This window comes from Centrocercus urophasianus, unplaced genomic scaffold (assembly GCF_019232065.1).
Source record: "Centrocercus urophasianus isolate 14NV4802_14NV808 unplaced genomic scaffold, USGS_Curo_1.0 seq_17, whole genome shotgun sequence".
Taxonomy (NCBI): Eukaryota; Metazoa; Chordata; class Aves; order Galliformes; family Phasianidae; genus Centrocercus; species Centrocercus urophasianus.
Genome location: NW_024884722.1, coordinates 2,797,848 through 2,815,446, shown reverse-complemented (window position 1 = coordinate 2,815,446; position 17,599 = coordinate 2,797,848). Strand labels below are relative to the sequence as shown.

Sequence of the window (17,599 nt, the reverse complement as noted above, 5' to 3'; positions counted from 1 at the left end):
TACAGTGGGAAAAATACATACTCTATATACATCTAAGGTACAGTGGGAAAAATACATACTCTATATACATCTAATATAGCTATTTGGTTATTAAATGTTACATTCACAGCAGTCTTTTTACTTTTAAAAAGAATTCCCTAAGTGACTCGGCTTCTAAACCTTCTAAAAAGGTATCAGGCCATGATGACTGCACATCCATAATACCCTTTTCAACATCTGTTTTACTGAAAAAGTCACATATAAAGAGGGAATGTTTTAAAATGAGTTTTATCATCAACTTGTGAAAACATTGAAGGAAAAGCAAACATGATCAGAAGAATGAAAGCAAAAAGGTTTATTGTATTTATAATACTTGTCTGATGCATAGAGACTATACAGCACATAAATATTGCCATAAATGTATAGAATTACATCAACAGCTATTAAAATATACATTTATGTCACTTCAGGTCTTCTACTTTCCTCCAACCTGGCTGGAGCTGCCTGAACTGTGAAGTTGGTTGGTGTTGGCTTGTAGGCTGTTGGGAGAGGATGGTGATTTCCAGGCAGCCAAGAGGTAATGAGTAGAAGAGGAATGAAAACATACGTCAGAAAACTGTGTGCCTGTGCTTCTTGTCTCTATTGTGGAGGAAACTGGGGTTTTGTAACAAAGTCCCCAGTTCCTGGGCTATTACCAAAGGCCATCACCATCCGTACGTAAAATGTGGTCCTATGCTTTTAACTGCAGACTCAGCTTCTGGTGTTTGCAGTTGTCTCTTCCTCTATAAAGCCAAAGAGATACTGATTGCTGCATTGTTTGACACTTACTCAATCCTAATGGTTGGCAGTCGCAGAACTGATGACTGTGGGGCGCCTGACAAACCTGACAGCCTCTGGCAAGCCTATATTTTAATCTTGTATTCCTTCTGATTACTTTTTTACTATTTTGGCTTTTTTTTTTTTTTTCTTTCTGTGGGGCTCTGCTCATCCATACCAGTCATTTGTCCTTTGTGCAGCTTGGTGCTCCTCAGTAACACGTGCTCATGTTCTTGTGCTGTCCTCATCTCTCGTTATCTGGTGGAACTGCTGCTCAGCTTCTGTAAGGCTTTCCACTGGAGAATGCATCTTTTGACTGACTTGCTGTTGATTTGTCCAGTGTTTTTTGTAAACACTGTGGTTTTACTGTGCAGTTTCATGCCCCACAGGTTTCTGCGCTGCCCTGTGTGTTATTTTGAAAAATTGAGTAGGAAGGAACAGTGCTTTGAGATTTCTTTCATGCCCATCGTTCTTGGACTGCTTACAGTGTTCCAGGAACAGACAGGGCTCATCATAAATGCTTTCTTATACAAATTACCCTAAAGCTTACAAGCTTTGTAAGTGTGCTGTAGAACAGAACAGCTACTTTTGCTTCCTAAAGTACATTTTTTAGACTGTGTTTGATATCTGACTTGTTTACCCATCCAGCAAGGATGGATGAACTGAGAGCATGGCAAGCCTTCCACACCACTACATCAATTCCATTCCCCTGTGCTGTCAGCAGGACCAGCTACCTGGGGAGGATGGGCAGCACTCACACTTACAGCTTGATTTCCTTTATTTATTTTCTTTATTGAATATTTAGTGAACGAATTGATTTGATGCAGAATAATTGTATCAGTGGCAGGCTAAGCTGGTGTAATATTGTATTTTGAGTCGCATTGTGCTTTGGTATATCCAAGACAACAAGCCTTTTTATGGGATTTTTAACTGTAATGTAGCTGACACTTTGCATATTCATTTCCATGGCAGTTGGTCTGCTTCCTGGTGGGATAAATATACCCTTGCACTGGGAAAAGCACTGTGATAAATACAAATTATTTCTCATTTGAAAAGTAAACAGAAAACTACAACTATTGGTAACTGGTGCTTGGTTTTGAAGTGATTGACACAGGACTTTTGTTTGTCCAAGCAGTGCATTGAAGACTCATTAGCTGAGAGAGTCCTATGGTTTTGTTAATTGTAACCTCTGAGAGATGACAGCAGATCATTAAGCACCGATCAGACTTGGGTCTAATATACAGAACCAGAAAAGATACGTGTCTCAGGAAAAAAGGAAAAGGGTTTCTGCATCAACATAGTGAGGTTTTTGGAACATCTTTTCAGCTAGCAGGGAAAAAACTCTGATTACATTGAGGACTTAGAAAGGCATTAAGTTGTTGCCTGTAATAGTGAGAAGTGGGGTGTGATGACCTTAAAGTTTTCTTTAAGTCCAGAATTGTTTAATTTTTAATATATATGTGTATATGTGTGTATATGTATATATCAACTTATAGTATCATGTGCAAAGTGCAGTGGGATAAAGGGTGGTAGCAGCAAAGTTAACACAGTCATCTGATGTTTTCGTAATTGAGAAAGTAAGGAATACAATAATCTCAGATACTTCTTTAGCATTGTTATTGTATTAATATATTATGCAATCTTATACAATATTAATATTAGTATTATATCAATATATTAAAACTATTAATATTTTATTATATATTAAAACCTTAATGTTAATACTATTAATGTATATTACGCTGTACGTAATACATGCATTATAAAGTGCATATAATATTTTATATGAATATTATATGGTTCTCTTGCCTAGTATTTTTATTACTCCAATCAAAAAAAAAATTTGCCTATTTCCTCTTCCTGATATGGATTTGATTAAAGTTTTAAGAATGAGAATGATTTCAGACTGAATTAAGAAGTGGAAGGTGCAAGGAGCATAAGTGTGACTGGTAGAGTTAATGGTGCTGTTGAGGGCCCCTGAAGCACACTGGAAGGATGATAATGAAAATGCAAGATAATCTGCTGCTTTATAGAATCACCAGGACTGGGAAAAAAACCTCCATGATCATCCAGTCCAGCTATTCACCTATCACCAGTATTTCCCACTAAAGCATGTCCCATAATATAACATCTAAATGTTTCTTGAGCACCTCCAGGGTTGCTGCTTCAAGGCCACAGTTGGCCACAGATAGGAATGGAAGGAGGAGTGGTGGAATCTGGGGCTGTGGAGAAGCTCTGAGCTGTGATGTGGCCGAGTGGTGGGACAGGCAGCCTGGGGGGCTGTGGCCCAGCTCCATCCTTGGAGTTGATGCCCCTATGATTTGGTGATTGAGGCACTTTTAGCTATTCACTGAAGAAACAGCACAGAGTTTAAGACTTTACTCTTTGTGCTCAAAATAATGCTTGACTGGAGAGCTGTTGGAGACATTGAACAGCTGGTGAGAGCTGTTCCACATGCACACTCTTGACTATATTGAGGCAAATCAAAGAACTATCACGGAATCCCATCTGCTGGTTTTATTTTAGTGCCACTAACCTCCAGCAATAGGCAGTACAGAGAAGGAGGAACAAGCCTCTGGAGAACAAAAGCATCTTAAATATGTTTGCTATTTAAGTATGTGAAGGGTGTTTTAAGAATGTACCCAAGTAGAAAGAAACCTATTTTCAGAGCCACAATTTATCTCTTTTGAGATAGAGATCTAACTCCAGGTCCTTAAGGTTTTGATAGTTTCCAGCTGACATCTGGAGACATAAAGATAAGATCCTTGCACCAGACCAGGAGATGAGAATTCAGTAGGAAGAAGGCTGGTATCTGGTGTAAATTTGGGTGTTGTAATGACATTACCTTTTGGAACCACTGGGTAGTTACAGCAGTGGGAGAGTCAAGAGCTGAGCATGGATCTCTTGGCACTTGTTTTTGTGCTCTTATCACTCATCTTTCTGTCCTTTGGAGTGAGGTGACCCTCCGAAGGATTTCGGAAAGCTATGAGCAGAACATCAAGCTTTTGAAATACGTTCACGGTGTTATTCCCTGTCTTTTCAATGTCAGGTATTTTCACATCCCTCATATGCTGCCATCAGGCTACCACTGGTGCATTTTTACTCTTAAACTCATCAGAAGTTTACATGGTAGTGAATACATTTAAAATTTTCTGAGCAATGACAGCGATGTCCTGGGTTTGCAGCAGGTTGATTTCTTTTTTTTTTTTTTTTTTTTTTTCCCCTGTGTTTTTGATGTTTCATCCTAGCGGTACCTGAGTCCCTGAGATCACAAGGTTCTTCTTGGGAAGCTGGAGGTCTGCAGGTCCTGTAGCTCCCACTGGCTGCAGGTAGAAGACACTGTCTTGTTGCTGAATGGGTAATTAATGGTGGCTGTAAGGTAGGTGTTATCTACACATTTTGCATTGTCCTCAGTGCAAAGAGTTTAATCTCTTACATTTGCATTAGAATCATAGAATGGCCTGGGTTGAAAAGGACCTCAAAGGTCATCTAGTTTCAATCCCCTGCTACAGGCAGGGTCACCAACCTCCAGCCCTGAATGTCCTGCAGCAGTACACTTCTGAATCCTCTGGATGAAGTAGGTCTTGCTGCTTATTGGACTCTTACTTGCCTGAAAAGACAGTGGAAGTGATGTGGTTTCAGGAAACTAAAGAACAGTGAAAATGTCTGAAAAATGGTGATTTGTATGAAACCCTGCTAATATTATAGGAACAAACAGAATAACCTCTAAGACAGTGATGCCCTTCACTGCAGTGGTTCTGTAATTAGATCTCTCCTTTTTAGCTGTATTTCATTAATGGGAAAGTAATAGTTCTTTAATAGGGAATGGGGGATAAGGGAATTTGTCATATTAGTAGCTGATAAAGGATTTGAGAGGGAGCCTAAAACTGGAGCTTTGATATTTTCTCTTACCTGTGGTCTTCTATGAAACAAGAGACAGGCAGAATTATCTTGTTTTGGTTTTGCATCAGAGACACAAACATGCATAAGTGAGCAAAATTGGACGTAGTTAGTAATGGCTCAATAAATATTAGCAAATGGGTGGCACAATTTAATCAGCACAGTTGCAGTTGATCAGGTGCTGAAAAGCTCTGATTGAGACTGCTGGGAGGCTAAATGAAAAGCTGAAGATTCAGAGATAAGGATTGATGGACATAATGTTATTATAATTGGGGATAGCAGAGAACGTAAAGCACTGAGAAATTAAATTGATGACCTGTAAAACAAGCTTAGATGAAGGAAAAAATCAGATTGGTAGAAGCCTCTGAAGGAGTGCAGGCAGAGCACCGGGCAAGAGGAGACAGCCTGTTAGGTAAGCTTGTCCCTCTAGTGAACTAAAAGTCAGTATTTCATATCCAACATGGTGTTAATCCTCATCTTCAGATTTTTCAGGGAGATGTTTCTTCAGCTCAAATCATGAGCACGATTCTGGTGCAGCAAAGCGTTCTGCTTTAGGAGTGAAGGATTTCCAAGGTATCAGGGCATTGAGTATTCCTTCAGAAAAGCGTAGTAGATTCCTATTAACTTGATTTATCTTTGGGGGGAAAACATATGTGTTCATCTTTTTGGCTTTTAGAATTCAAAAAGTCATTTGCAACTCTACCAGAAAAACAATTGGATATAAATTACCTGGGGTCATTCAAGACAAAATTTCACTTAGCTCTGTCTGACTGTGACACTGATGGGGAGGTGAAATGAGTTCCTTCTGCTGAATTCTACACAGAAAAAGGCACTGTTCATTTTAAAGTGAAAACATTGTTTCTTTTCTTTTAGTTTAGCCTAGTATTAAATAATATCTTAATTTACTTTAAAATATTGAACTGTTTCATGTAGAATATTTTCCTGTGCCACACGCTCATTCTAACTCATAATGGAGCACATTAAATAGAGGAAATAATGTTTTTATGTCAAGGCAATCTTAATAGCAGGGCCATATTGATTGCATGGAAACGGAGAAATGGTGAATAGCTATTAAAGATGAAGAATAGTTCTGTTGTTATCAAATTGCATTAAATGTGCAGAGTGGGAAGGCAGCTTAGAAGGTCATAGGACACGAAGCTTTGGGAACAAGATGTCTAAATGTTGAGTTGACTCATCTAAAGCACCACCGTGTATTTGATGATTTCCTTCATGCTATAGCAGAAATTAATGCTTAATGCTCTCTGTTGCCACATGTTCTTTATTGGCTCTCAGCTCTGCCTGTGTTTGCAGTTTGCAGGATAGTCAATGTAGCCAATGGCTTTTTTCTGAATGAGGTGTTTGCATTGGTTTAGTTGATGTTATGCTTAGCACATCCTATACTTTTTCAGTTCTGTTAAACAGAAGGAAAATGCTCTTGCAATATCTGCATATACAAACAGCAGTGACATGCCAGTGTAAGGTACGTGTAAGCAAAGATATGTTGGATATTCTTGCTTTTCCTTGGTACATCAACTTGAAGCAGTGAGACCTTACACAAAAAAGGATGCCCTTTTCTCTTAGCATGTTGTATTCTTGCTGAGAAAACTCTTGCATTTTCTTAACCATATGGTTAATTACATAGGCGAAACACCAAATATAATTAAGAGTGTGCTTCTGGAGAGAGAATACTTAATAACAAGCAGGAAGCTCAGCTATTGAATTCTCAGATTGTGTTTGCTTGAAGGAACTTCAACTGGAAGATTCCACAAGAAATGGGTACCTCAGTTAAAATACACAACATTGGTGAAAGCCAGAGTGAAGATGGTGAGAAGCCAACTAAGGTTGGCTGAAGGGTTTGTTGTAAACGAATGGCTCATAGAAGCCATATGCTGGCATTCCTGCAGAGCCATACAGTCTGCCACGATGTATTGACCATTAAAGTTATTTGTAGTTCTTCCAACTGCACCTTTTCAAACTAAAGGATGCTTTGTGTTTTTCAGACAAATTCTTTTGCAAACAGAATGGTATTCTGACCTCAGGTGTATTTAATTACCTATTTATTTTTTTCTTTTAAAGGGGGAGGAAAAAGAGAAGATGCTGGAAATGAACCAAATCTTTGTTGTGATAATGCCATTGGGAATTCTATTTCTGATCCAACGAAATTCAAGGAGCTCAAAACTCATGTCAACATGCTTTCTTTATTTTAATACTTCTCTCTGGAGGGAATCTGTTGAAAAGGGCAGCTGCCTGCGATGCATGGGACAGCTTACATCTCTGTGTAGGGTGTGGTACACTTATCTGGAAGGATGGGCTGTGTTAGTGTTCCCGAGTTTGCAAAACTACAATTCAGAAAATGCCTCTGGGATAAGTATGAATTCCTTTACTGATGCAAGGTAAGTTGTTGTTAAATTGAAGAGCACTGCTATTTGATTGGAAGTGATTTAAAGGTGATTAATACTGTATGCTCAAATGATCAGAAGAAATCAAAATTGAAGCTAAGCAGAAAGCCACATTTCTGTTTGGAAAAGCTCTTAAAATATACTGTGGAATTGGAAATAATCATGCTACTGTGATAATTGATAGCATTAAAAAAAAATCTATGAATACTAAAACCGAGAGATTTGATGGGGAGGAAGAGGGTAAACATGCAATTTTCTTTTTGTTTGCTGTGTCTTTATTCATTTTTCTGTTGTGGTGTTTTGTACTTACTGTTCTATTGATTAGCATAATGGCAGCATTGTTGTGTGCTGCTTTAGGGACAGCACATTGTGTTCTCTGGAACAGGGACTGTCTGGATCAGGAATACTGTGTCTCCTGCTGGGCATGGAGGAGGCTAAAAAATGCCTATAGATGAGGAGACATTGGGACGTTCTGTTCAGCTCTTGCCCACATAGAGAAATGAATCACCTCAGAAACCTGAGGACTTGGAGGATGTTGTCATTCTTGAAGGTAACAGGAAAAATGGAAGACCTTTACTGAGCACAGAGATAGATGAATGGATTACAACAGGGCTTAAAGCCTGTGCTGTCAGTGCTAAAAACCAGATGCTATAGGTCCACACACTGAGCAGCCATCACAGAGCAGTAAATGTTGAATTGCACATGGGTTTATCTGTGGTGATTTGTCTGCTTGCACTGCCTGTGAGTTTTACATCTGCACGTCTCATCAGGAAGACACTAATTGAGTATGAAAAGATGGCAGCCAGCTCCTGCTCACATCCTATGGGAAAATCTACACCTAACAAAGGAGACATTTTGATAGCTTGGCTGTGCTTTCTTTCTTTTTGGCTTTTAGTATTTTGTGCTTGAATATGTGTAAAGATAATTGCATGTCTGCTACTTGCAAGGATTCCAGATTATACTGCTACTTTATATATATCCTTCTCACTTTTACTCTTAGAAAATCACCTGGCAGTGGGTCAGTAAATACCTGTTGTTGGTTCCAGGGCACGGTGATTATTCTTACAGGATGTTTGGTTTTGTTTGTGTTTCAAACAGAAAACTGGGATTTCCCAAAAATCAGAACTCTCAAGTGTTGGCCACGTATAACACAAGACAGTAATTCCTTTAGAGATAATATGTACCTGTCATCAGCTTCTTTTAGAAAAGCGTTAGCAGTTAAAAGACAGGACAGATACTTTGTAGGTGGGGATCAGCCTTTAGTAGCTAATTTGCAGCATGTTTAAATGTCTCTGCTTTTTTGGATTGCCCTTTCTTGGAGAAAGATCAAGTATTAAAGAAAGCAGGAGGCATTTTGGTCACTGATGCTTGGTTGCCCCTGGGCAGTTCTGCTGCAGGAGCAGAAGATGTCCCTTCCCACCCAACCCATGGCCAATGGATGGCCTTTGCCATCTCCTTCCAGCAGCAGAGGTGCTGGGCATGGTGTCTTCTGCTCTCCGTTGGCTCAGGAATGCAGCACAGGTATGGGACACAAGTCAATGAGAACATCCAGGCATTTTAACCTAAACACCACACTGCTGCTGGTACTGGTGCTACCTAGGGTTGTTTTCTGTATCAGTCCTCTTCTGTCTTCCACATACGGAGAAAAAGTTTGTTGTTGTTTCTTTAGTGGGGAAGAGACTCTCCAACATCGAACTTGTTTGCAGCATCCCCAGAGAAACCTGTGAGCTGTGCTGTGTGTTGGATTCACATGGGATGACTGATTGTGATTATAGGATGCGTGCATGGACACTTCCAATTCTGCACCTGTAGGACTGCACAGGAATTTAAAACTCAGGTTTCAGGTTGGCTTTAAAGCTTTCACTCATTTAAGGTTTTTGTTTGTTTGTTTTTATTTTAAATCTTTGGTATGGTTCAGTAACAAAAGCTGGTTTCCCCCCTACGCTGAAGTGTTGGAGGTATGTAATGTGTCAGTCTGTGTTTTAAAGTGGAAAACATTTTTGATATCAGACTGCTGGAATATCACTGTTCAACAGGCTTTTCTTAGAAATCAAATGATTTCCATTCAGTTCAAATGTCCTTTTTTTTTTTTAATCCAGTGTGGTACTTAAATAATGTCCCTCACAATACACACTGCAATGGGAAATAACATAAAAACAAAAGCATATTTACGCAAGTCATGCTAGGCTTCCTCTAGAAAAATACTGCTTGAATGCTCTTCTGTAACATCTCAGTTGCAGCATAATGACATATACCTTTCTTTGTACAATCAGTTTCTTCTGCTGCATCAGGAAATAATATTGCTATTGCAAACACAAAACATATTCTAATTTTAGTAAAATCTTGTAAACACTTCCCTGCATATGCTTTATTTTTTTCTTTACACTACAATGCCACTGGCTTTACTTCCCAGATTTCTAATTATTACTCCAATGTACACATGCTAAGTGGTGCTATTAAACATTTGAATTCTGGTGCAAATAGCTACGAGGTAATTTTCAGTCATTTAATTAAGTCCTTACCTTTGACTATTTACAATTTCACCTTTTCAGCGGTTATCAGAAAGTCTTTGATGCAGCATGATCACTTGCTATTCTAAAAATGGAGTGTTTGAACCAGGGAATTCAGGTCATACTCTGCTGCATGCAGCAATGTCCCTTCCCCCTTCCCATTTAATGCACACGTTACTGTTGCTGGGAATGAGTTGAAGCATTTTAAATACAACATATCTCAACTACTTAAAAATCCTCATCTAAAAGTTCTCAATATTACCTGGAAATTTTGTTTTCAACCTCATTTCCAAGCCTAGGATCAGCTGTTCTAGGATTTCTAGATTTCCTAGCAGTTCTCTGTATACAGATCACCTGTGGCAATGGTGTGGCTGCTTGTGTTCTCCTGTGCTTTATTTTGCTATCCATCAACAAGTTAACTATGGTTTATTTTTGTTTGTTTAGTTTAAGCACGAGTGCTATGTTGCTAAAATGGGGAATAAGTGGGGAAAATTAAATACGATTACTGAAATGATATCCAAGTTTCTATTAATGCTTTTATTTTTGCTTTAAAAAACAAACAAACACAAAACTACAGGCATTGAGGAAACTAGCCTATGTAAGGTAAGAGCTTCTTCCTCCTCTGTTCCAACTGGTATTTGAAAGTTGTTTCTATTACAGCATATGTGAAACACTGGTGTTCAGCAGTGCTACTGAGAAGGTACCAAAGAGATCAGACGTAGCGTTGGCACATACCAAAGAGATGAAGTTCTGTCTTCATGTCTTAAGCTAACTAAAGGTGATGTTCTAAAATACGTATTTTGATTTCAAAACTAAGAAACCCAGAGCAATGTTTTAGAAGTTAAATACATAACAGTAGTAAATACGGAAAATACAGTTGACAAGCAGAGCAATGAGGCAAAAGAAAATAAGTATAATAGTTGATTTTTTTTTTTTTAAATGTTAATTCTTTGTCATGCTTGGCTTCCCCCCACCCCTTACATGTAGTGTGTCTTCAGTCTAAGCAGTACAGGTATGCAACATAGTGAGATGGTACTACCTTACATGGCATAGGTTGAGCTAATTAATCAAAAAGGCAATGACACTGGAAGGCCTGATATCTGCATCAGTATGTGCTAGCCACGTTGTCTGAGGAAAACGAGGTCAAAAATACAGTTTTGAGATATATACAGTACTTCTTCATGAAGAGAACATGTCCAAAAGAAAGACATCCTCTTTTAGCACAGATTTCTCGACAATTTCAAACAGTAATGTGAAAACTGAAATTACAGTACAACTGCTAACGCTGAGAGTTACTTTGGTAAATACTACTGGGTGCAGATATCAGGCATTTCACCATGTTCCAGATGGTTTCCCCTGACATACATAGTCAAGAGTTTGCTATGAACTACTGAGATTGAATTTTCTACACATTTGATTTATCCATGAGAATCAGCGCTCCTTATAGATCAAAACTAAACACCCTATATAGGACCAATAGAGCAGAGTTATTCAAGTTCACTGAAACATTACAAAAAAAGGCTTCCTTTTTAGGAAAACTCAGCCGTGGTAAAAATATCTACTACAGTGCACTGCACTGTAATAAATATTCAACATAAATTAATAATTTACAAGTACCTGAGCAAGTATACAGAGCACCATAGCACAGCACAGCACCAAAGGCAGTAGCTCAGAACTCTTAAAAAATAATGCTGTTTTAAACATTAAAAAGTCTAAGTATTGTCATAAAAATGAACTCCGGCTGGAGTTGAAAGATAGTGCAAACTTCTGTCTTCACTTGTTAAAATAAAGGTGTCCAATTTCCTCCTCATTTCACATCAGCAGCAGCATTGCTGGACCTGGGTACCGGCGGCGGATGCTTGGGAGCAGGTCTGTTGGAAAGAGAACAGCAAATTGTTACTTCATCTTTTGTTAGGTCTTAGTGCCAGCATCGGGCTCGAGTCGAGAAGAACAAGGGTAGCACTTTGGGTGAGGGCTATCCAAGCTGACTTGGGGCAATACTGTGGGGCTGCCATGCTGAGACAGTCACCCTGTGTACCACCACACACCCTACAGGCACATGCATCACTACACATCAGTGGCACAGCAGCCTCCTCCTCTGAGCTCAGGTGTGAATTGCTGCCTGGCCAGGGGATAAGCTCAGTGTTTCAGGTATTGTCCTTTCTTTCTTTAGTGCCCATCAATTTTGCACCCCTTCAAAAATGCTACTCTGCATCACAGAGTAGCAGCTGGTTTGAAACAATGGAAGCAGTCAGCTGGAGATGCTATTACTTTCAGATTACTCTACTAGAAGACACAGCCTGGAGCTTAATCAAAGCGCCCTCTTCAAGTCCTTTTGCTAGAAGTATTAGAAAACTAACTTGACTCTATTTTCTGAGCAATGTTAAATGCCTCAGTGGAGGAATTCCTATGGCTTAAAATGCTACTTTTAACTTCCCTACAGGTCACAGAATCACACAGGAGTCACGGAATCGTAGGGTTGGAAGGGACCTCTGGAGATCATCTAGTCCAACCACAAGTACATGTAGGAATATGAAGAATTTTGAGTAAGAAAGTAACAATTACTTTTATTTTATTTTTAACAATTATTTTTAACAATTATTATTTTTCCTAAGGCAAGATGATGCTCAGATAATGTGGTAATTCTATCTTCCTCATAGGGCAACACTGTGGCACAATGTCATTGTGTGATGTTTTTGGACAGCTGGGAATAGGAAAGCATACTCTAGGAGAAATGGGGTGGGGTTGTTAAAGCTTTCTGTGCTGCTCAGACCTGTGGTTTGACTTACTGCAGTTTGCCTACAACTAAGCTGCCTCTTGCATGTATTTCTTTAGGGGCTACGCAAGGATTAAAAATAATGATGTCATATAGTTTTATCAGGCAAAGAGTCTAAACTGCACTGCCTGCTAGCATTCTTTTGTCTAGGAGTTAAAATTTGAGTTTTTATATGTAAAAGAAAAAAAGCAGCCAGAAAGTTTTCATTTTTTTCCTCTATGATAAAGTACAACTGAAAATCTTTGCAACTCTTCCCCCCTTTTTTTTTTTTTTTTTTTAAATTAGCTTCCTATCCACTTTTTACTTCACTATGTCTCCTTTTATTTACACGTATACTTATATAATTGTAAATATACCAATAGGCTCTTTCCTGTATAATGGAAATCCTGCATTTCTCATCCTGTCATCTTGAGTGATACTGCACTTCATTACAATTATGGGATGGATTACCTTCTGATAGCTGTGAAATATAAAATAATGACAAAACCTCTTTACAAGCAGTGCCTGCCTGTAAAATATTTTTGATTTAGTGAAATAATCCATACACAAAACTTGCAAACTTGCATGCATTGTTGAGCCTTTAAATCTTGATTACACTTTTTTCCTCTGCAGCTCTGGTAGGGATAATCATTTCACTTCTAGATTGATTTTTGTTTTTTTTAAACATCAGCTTTCAGACGCATATGATGCTTCTGGTGAATATTTGAGGTAGTATTTTTGGATGATATAATGTTCTGCTGTGGAATCTGCAAACAGAAAACTACTTTTATTGGTGTCTGACTTGAAAAGCAATGTTCAGTTCTCAGCCTAATTCCATAGGTGGGATGGCTGAATAGAACTATTCTGCAAGAGGTTATTTCTTTTAGAAATGGATACTTATTGACTACTTTCTCTTATAAGGAACAGCAGTAGTAATTGGGCAGTCAGACATCCATGTGCATCATAAATGCTCTTAGTCCTGTGGCAGTCAGTGCAACTGTGCCAATATCCTCTTGGTGGGAATCCCTGGCTTTCTGATGAGCAAATAGAAGATGCTTTTTGTGTATCACTCAGCAACAGTCACAGCTCCTCAGAGCACGGAGGATCTGCTCTAAGACATCTCAGACCTGTCAGTGCTGTGCTACGAGTCAAGCCATGTTGAGGAGAACCAACCTTACAGGAGCAATGTGAGGCAGCGCTTTCGTGTGTCCGAGCCCTGGGGTGCACGCGCTGTTGTAACGAGCTTTGGTCAGGGGATCTGCTGGTAGAGGCTTCCGAGGAGGGTTTGGCTTGTGGTTTTCCTACAATAAAATAGAAATTCATCATATTCGTCTCTAAAGCTGGATTTAGCATATCTTTGCTCTAGCTCGGTGGTTGCTAGGTTCAGCACAGTTGTAGACATATTTAGATGAGAATAATGTATTTCTAACAAGTAGGCACCTATGTTTTAAAGAACGTTTTATACTTCTGGGATTTGGGGTTTTTTTAAATTATTCTTTATTTTAGAGATTGTGTGCATCGAGATTGAAATTTCAGATTATTTGGTGGTAAAGGAAGAACAACACAGAATGAATACATATAGATGTAAAAGAAGATATAGAGAAAAGAGGCAGAACTAGCAATGACATTAAAATACAGACATAGATGAGCATGGATGTAAACTGCTCAATTCCAGTTTGAACTGGGAACGTCTGTGATTTTTTTTGTTGCTGTTGTTTAGAGACGCTGTTGTGCTTTCATTTAGTGGAATTACATGATTCATTAATAGGGAACAGAAGTCATCTGCTGGCAGACATGAGCTCATGTCTCTTCTGTGTGGTCCCTGAAGCCCTGCAAACAGGGCAGGGTGTCTACTTGTGGTCTTCATTAAGAAGAACTGGGACAGATTAACTCTCCAACGTACCCCAGATCTTCAGATCCATCTGCTATGGATCTCACCACGCTTTCTCTAAAAACATTGCACAGAGTAATTTTACTCTTCACTGTTAGTTTGCTGTAACTGGTAAGGTTGACCAAGAAGAAACAAGAGCTTACAGGCATAATTTAAAGATCCCTTGAAAAATGTAATCAAAACAGACCCCTAGAGGCATGAGTTACTCATGAATAAAACACCAGTTTTCACCATTCGTTTTGAGCATCCCTTTGTTTTCTTCTTTTTTGTGACAGATGTTTTACTCTTGCAGAAAGAGAACACAGGGTGACTATCAGTAGGCATTCTAAGAATGGATTTAAACAAAAGAAAGTAGGGAATGAAAGACTTTCTGAGCAGCGTAGAGCAGCCAAGGACAAATGGGGCTCAATCATGGAATCATGAAGGTTTGGAAAAGACCACAAGGATCATCTAGTCCAACTACTTGACCCTTCACTACCATATCCACTAAACCAGGCTCCTTAGTGCCACATCAGTTGCTTTTGTTTTTTTTCCAACCATTTTATTTGGAAGAAAGCTGGCTGGAATGGCTAACCCCTGTGTGCTGAGTCTGGACAGCCCACGGAGTGAGCATCTTCTGTGGCTGAGCATGAAGGTAACCTTGAATGCCTCACCCAAGTGAATTCTTTTGGTTCCCTTAGCTCCTCACGTGAATGTTTATTCTGAAGATGCTGACCCATCACTCATACTGCAGAGGTAATTTTGGTGGGTACCAGCTGAACACCTGATTCATTTCCTGACCAACTTAATGGGGCTGGGAGGCTAATACTGACAGTGAATCTGGCCCCTTGATTAAGTATATTTGTATTGTGAAAGCACCTGAAAGTAGAAGTTGTTTATTAGTTTAGTTAAATACTAAATATTGTTAAATATTAAACCTGGCACCAGTTCATTTGCTGCTGCTTTTGTTTGTTTTATTATTTTTTTTTAGACTATTTTAATTAAATCTTAAAGGGAAATTTACTGTGAAGTAATAATTAATTCATTGCCAGCTCAACGGCCACTAGAGGGGAAGAGACTTGTCTTCACCTTATATGCTGTGTCTTATTTATCCACTGCTCTCAGCCAGAGACAGCAGGAAAGGAGCTCATGTGCAAACACCTCTCAGAGGAGAGAAGCTGAACAAGGGAGATAGAAGCAACAGAAAAGTGAATGGTTTGGGGTGCTCTTCTTCAGCACTATATTGCAACACTGAGCCCCTGGATGATTGGTATAAATTGTGTAGCAATTATTTTTAAAGTGTTTTCTCTTGCCCTGTTGGATGCGGTTCCAAGCAATTGGTGCAGATGCAATACTTCAGGTAGCATCTACATGAACTAGACCCAAACTATTTTAAAGCTAATTTACATCCTCTAAATGTTGAGGGGGTAAATAACTAACTAAGAAAAATGTTTTCTTCCCATGCAGTCATTTACGCATCCCTAGAGTATAGAAAGTTATTTATTTTTGACAATCTTGAATTATGATTTTGAAAGAATGCACTCTTGCTTGTTCTCTAAGTTGCCTTGAGTTGTTCCCATGTTTGTCTTGCTTCTGTTTCATACAGCAACTGAAAATTGAAAACACTGTTATTTTACTTGATGGAGTTGCAATTAATTTCAGCTGCTAAGCTGAAAAGCTGCTTTTGTAGTTTCAGCCCTGTCAGACTTGGGTCATGATGGTGCTGGAGAGCTAGTATTCTGCTTTGTGGGATTTGAAGAGGTGGGCATGTACGTAGGGAGAAGAATTGTAGTGATTGCATTTGGTCACTTGCATTTGCTGTGCCTGGCTGGGGCAGATGTCCTATCACATTGAGAAACACACAGTTCCTTTTCTGTGGGAAGACCTTTCTCCTATTTCCCTGTGCTAGTGAGGGCTGGCTTGTATGGTGCTAAATGAACTTTTTTTAGTGAACTATTTGACAGAGGAATAGAACAGCACTTGTACTTAAAATACTAATTTCGACCAAGGTGAAATATGCAGTGTTCTAAGAAATGCAAAGAAACAAAAAGTGAAACCATCAGAGCCAAAGACAACACCAACCAGTACCGGTCCAGATCTCCCATCAAAACCTATTTTTGAAAGAATCAATATTTCCCATTCCCTTGAACAGGAAAATAAATGACTAGCAGGATGGAAGAAGAAAGAACTTGAATACTTTGAAAAACATTAATAAACTGTCTCTACTTTTAAAAGTCAATAGAACCCAAGTGATTCAATGTTCAGACATCCAAATTAAAACCTTCTACACTCTACTGTCATAATATCTAAACACAGTGGCATGGCAGATCAACACTGTCTTGTCCCTTTTTTTTTTTTCTTTGCTCATTTTGCACCTATCTTCCAAAGCACTTCCCAATCCACCTGCTAACCCCTGAGAAAGTGCCTTAGGACCAACTCACAAGGTTGCTGCATGAAGAAAGCACTGTCCTTGGCAGTCGTAGCCAGCTTTCTAGTATGCACAATCCCTCAAGCCACAGCTGTTTGAGTACAGATTTGAGGTAAGTAACTGCACACAGACTAATATGCTGCTCAATTAAGATAGCTTGGTGATAATGACATGCACTTCATTTTAATCTTGTAGTTTATCTTAAGCAGCAAAACATCTATAAAACAAAGCTAGCTGGATGCCTGACTCCTTTCCTAAGACTCAATCATGTTACAAATGTGACCAAAAGAGAGAAGTTAGTGACAAGAAAAGGGCAATGTGATATAGACAAGTGCACAGACAACTCCATCTATCCTGAACACTGCCTTGAGATGCATCTTATTATAAAGCAGCTCTACTTAAACAGTGGAAGAAGAGGTAGGTGTACATGAAATAAGTGTGGACAAGCAGAAGTCCTTCTTCTGAGATCTGTGCTCTGTACCAACCCAACAAATCACATGCCCTTTAGAAGAACTGAACTACAAGCCAATACACATTTTGTTTCTGGGCAAGATATTTGTAATTTGACTTCTTCAACTATATTATTACTCTTATTACTTCTTCAACTATATTATTATTTGTCACCTTCCTAACAGCCCTGTAGCTTCCCCTCTCGCTAGGCAGGACGGGTCTGCCCATGACATGGAACTTGTTTGTACTGCTGTGTCTTCTGAGTGGTGGAATGTTGGGATTGGTGCCTCTATTGGCAGAAACCAAGACTGCCTTCCTGGGTACAACGGGATCTTAAGGCATTGCTATTATCTACACCCTATTCCTACAGTGCAAAAAGTACAAAGACTAGACTATGGCTAAAGGCAAAGGGGAAAGATGAGAAAACCACTTCATTCCTATTCATTATAGGTGGATATTCACACATTCAATGTCAGACAGAAGTTGAAAGGA

The 17,599-nt window shown here is 39.0% G+C and overlaps 1 protein-coding gene across 3 annotated transcripts in view; it reads right to left on the bottom strand.

Moving 5' to 3' along the window:
- Positions 1–9,974: 9,974 nt before the first annotated feature.
- ADAM12 (ADAM metallopeptidase domain 12) overlaps positions 9,975–17,599 on the bottom strand; it is a 178,632-nt gene continuing 171,007 nt past the window's right edge. For all 3 annotated transcript variants that reach the window (XM_042818662.1, XM_042818661.1, XM_042818663.1), the window contains 2 exons: positions 13,533–13,660; positions 9,975–11,475 (listed from right to left, as the gene is read on the bottom strand). In XM_042818662.1, the coding sequence (XP_042674596.1) occupies positions 11,412–11,475; positions 13,533–13,660 (192 nt within the window). In that variant the 3' untranslated portion in view covers positions 9,975–11,411. The remainder of the gene's footprint in view (positions 11,476–13,532; positions 13,661–17,599) is intronic.